At 45.3% G+C, this 3,737-nt stretch overlaps 1 protein-coding gene across 1 annotated transcript in view; it reads left to right on the forward strand.

Annotated features, from left to right (window-relative positions):
- htt (huntingtin) overlaps positions 1-2,680 on the forward strand; it is a 46,942-nt gene extending 44,262 nt beyond the window's left edge. Inside the window, exons 65-67 of the mRNA XM_030787904.1 lie at positions 169-331; positions 754-914; positions 1,326-2,680. Coding sequence (XP_030643764.1) covers positions 169-331; positions 754-914; positions 1,326-1,539 — 538 coding nt within the window. The 3' untranslated portion in view covers positions 1,540-2,680. The remainder of the gene's footprint in view (positions 1-168; positions 332-753; positions 915-1,325) is intronic.
- Positions 2,681-3,737: the final 1,057 nt, after the last annotated feature.

The raw sequence follows: 3,737 nt of genomic DNA on the forward strand, positions 1-3,737 counted from the left end.
TGTTTTGAGGCAATGAAGAAATTACGCTCTAATCCTGACTTTACTCTGCTTCATAATCTCAGAATACACCGTCATACCCCGTTGTGTTTGTATGGATTATGATTTCTGATGTGTTCGGTGTACCTTTTTTTTGTTTGTTTGTTTGTTTCGTTTTTCCAACCGGCGCAGGATCCGGAAAGGTTTTCCGAGCGAGGCGCGGGTGGTGGCCCGTATCCTTCCCCAGTTCCTCGACGACTTTTTCCCGCCGCAAGACGTCATGAACAAAGTCATAGGAGAGTTCCTGTCCAATCAGCAGCCGTACCCACAATTCATGGCCACGGTGGTCTACAAAGTTAGTGTGCCATTACATACACTCTTATTGCGTATCGCATGTAAACAATAATTACCCCTTTACTTTTTATTCTCAATACTTTCACTGCAAACTTCTTGATCCGTTAATCCTCCCTGCTACATTTGACATGAGGTATTTACCTTATGATTATTTTGATGATAATATTTAACACCAAAGCGTATGTAGCATATTTATAGGTCCTATTGAAACAACACCAAATACCTTAGTGTCAGTCAAATTCATTTATATTTCTTATATTTCTAATAAAGTACATCAAATGTATTTGTGTACCTAAATAGCAGGAGCACAGGGTGTGAAGCAGTGCTCTGTATGTCGAGAGAGTGTGAGATATTTAGCTGGTGTTGACTGAAAGAGGAGGAGGAGGAGGAGGAGGTGCTGAGGTAGCTGTGCTCCCTTTGCAGGTCTTTCAGACGCTCCATGCCACCGGTCAGTCGTCTATGGTGCGAGATTGGGTCTTGCTGTCGCTGTCCAACTTCACCCAGAGGACCCCCGTAGCCATGGCGATGTGGAGCCTGGCCTGCTTCTTCGTCAGCGCCTCCACCAGCCAGTGGATTTCAGCACTGTATCCTGCCCTTTATACTCACACACGCACACGCACGTACACACGCACACATACATATACAGACACGCACACACACACACACACACACACACATATACAGACACGCGCACACACACACACACACACACACACACACACACACACACATACATACACACACACACACGCGCACACACACATATACAGACACGCACACACACACAGCACTCACACGCACACACACACACACATTAATCTATACAAATATGCCACTGACTTTGGGTTCTATCTAGATATAGCAAAACATCTCTGAGATGTTTGCTGCTCATAATTAATAGATGAATTGACAGAATGTACTGTGTTTGCTCTCTCTCTCTCTCTCTCTCTCTCTTCTCCTCTTTTGCCCTCCTTAACCCATTGCTCTCCTCTCAGCCTGCCTCACGTGATCAGCCGCATGGGTAAGTCAGACACGGTGGACGTTAGCCTGTTCTGTTTGGTTGCCATGGATTTCTACCGGCACCAGATCGACGAGGAGCTGGACCGAAGAGCCTTCCAGTCTGTCTTTGAGATGGTGGCTTCACCCGGAAGCCCTTACCACAGGCTGCTGTGCTGCCTACAGAGCATCCACCAGGACACGTCGCTATGACGACTGTCAGAAGAACACCGAAACACGTCACCACGTCAACAGACCACGACACACCACATCCTGTTGCCACGAGACCGACAACGAAACACCAGGACCCGTTGCTACGAGACAGACCATGACATAAGACCACCCGTTGCCACGAGACAGACCATGATACACCAGGACCTGTTGCTATGAGACAGACCGCCGTACAGCAAGACACATCGGTCTGAAAGACCACAGCGTTCCAAAATATCACCACGAAACAGCCCTGGCATGTTGCCATGAGATAAACAGCTGTAACCTCTCAATAAGACTACCCATCTTTTACCCCAGCTTAGTATGAGGAGACAGGCCATAATACACCGTGATATGGTGTTGTCATCAGATGACTGATAAATCCCCACTCTTAAACAGACCGCAGTTCACCACGTCACATCACTATGTAACGGATCATGATGTGCCGAGATACGATGGCACGTCACGATCTTTTTTATCAGACAGACCCAGTAAACCACGCTCCACAGGGCACGTAGGAACCGGGAAAACGGCAAGAATCTTGATTGGCCCTCTAGAGAACTTTCCAGATCGACCTGGGCCTTCTTAGAAACCCATCTCCAGACCGCTAGAAGCTATTACCACTGGAAATACTACTACAACTCCATCCTCTTTGGGGTTGCCAAGGAAACATTGCATGAGATGAATCCTTGCTCTTCAATGCCCTGCTCTTCATGGCTTCTGTAGCCTTCCAGGACTCGGTAAGAATGGCGATACACTCCAAGATGTTTGCGTCTGCACAGCTCATCAGGTTGCTAGGAGACAGCTGTCGTAGAACGGAGCGCGTCACCATGGAAACGCGAAAGAGCATACAGACACACAGGCAAACAGAGGATTCCCCAGATGGTTTTCACCAAGCAAATTCCAGATTTCATCAGAGACAGGGAAGCAGGAACGACGGGAATGAGGCTCCACCCGTGCGCTGACCTCTGTTTTCAAAAGCAGGTCAAGGATCAGTTTTCTCAGAATCATTCTCAGTCTGAAACAGGATATCAGGGCTATCAAGACTGACTCCACATCAGTAAACGGCTGGACAGGACAAAATCTACTCCATTTCAGTTCTTTCAAAACAGAACAGAACGACTGATGTTGATACACACACACACACACACACACACACGTGCACCTAGCATGGAGATGTTCGTATTGAGACAAGCACCCTCAACCGGTCTCCAGCCCCGTGTAACTCCTCCTCTAAAAAACAAACAAACAAACAAAAAAAAAAAAGGACCGGAGCGAACATTACGAGTTTTCTCCCTTTCTCTCGAGCTCCCCGCACCGACTCCACTATCTCAGTCATTCCTTTTGCACGAAAGACTTGTCTTATTTTGCCTATAAGATATCTCTAGCACTTGAAGGGGGAGTTGAACGTTGTAATTAAATTTGTATCTCCTCTCGGGCCTGAGAGAGGTTTAGCTCGAATCATGGCGCCGTGAGAGAGTATAGGAGAGTGAGGATTTGGTGTATTTAAACGGGGGGGGGGGGGGGCGCGTTGGGGTTTGGGGAGAAAGAGGTGTGTTCAGTATTTTATTTCCAGTTGTAGTTTTGGTACACAGACATGTAAAGAGATGATATAACTGACAGCAGGCTTTGGTTGCGTTGAGGTGAATCGTCGTAGCGTGTTGATTTTTTGTCTTGTTTTGTTTTTTTTAATGTCAAACACAGCTGTCGACCCACCCCCCACCCCCATCTGAAAAAGACCAGGGGAAACGAAATATGAAGAACCTTGTTTTTGTTTCGTTTTTTGCTTTTTAAATATTAAAGCCATAACTATATTTACAAAGAGTTGAAACTGTACAGTGGAGGAAATGAAATCACCATCTGAACGTCCACGTGTTAGAATGATTCCTTTATATAACAAGTCACAAACGATTTTTATTTTGTTCTGGGAATCATCTTCCTCTTAACACGTTTCTTTGTTCATTTTTACAGTTTGTTTGTTTTTTCCCTCCTAAAATCTCAGAATGTAAGACGTGATTGTATTATTTCGTTCTTATGACTGGAATTCTTTCTTTTAATGATATTTCTATATCGTGCTAAAGAAAAAAACAAAACAAAAAATAAGAGTGAAAAGAATTGTGGGGTAAATAATCGTGCAACTCTACAGGTGCATAAAAATAGTAATCAGTTTAAAGGAGGCAGAGGAGCGGGAAGAAAAAAAA

The sequence above is a fragment of the Chanos chanos genome, chromosome 11 (genome assembly GCF_902362185.1).
Source record: "Chanos chanos chromosome 11, fChaCha1.1, whole genome shotgun sequence".
Classification (NCBI taxonomy): Eukaryota; Metazoa; Chordata; class Actinopteri; order Gonorynchiformes; family Chanidae; genus Chanos; species Chanos chanos.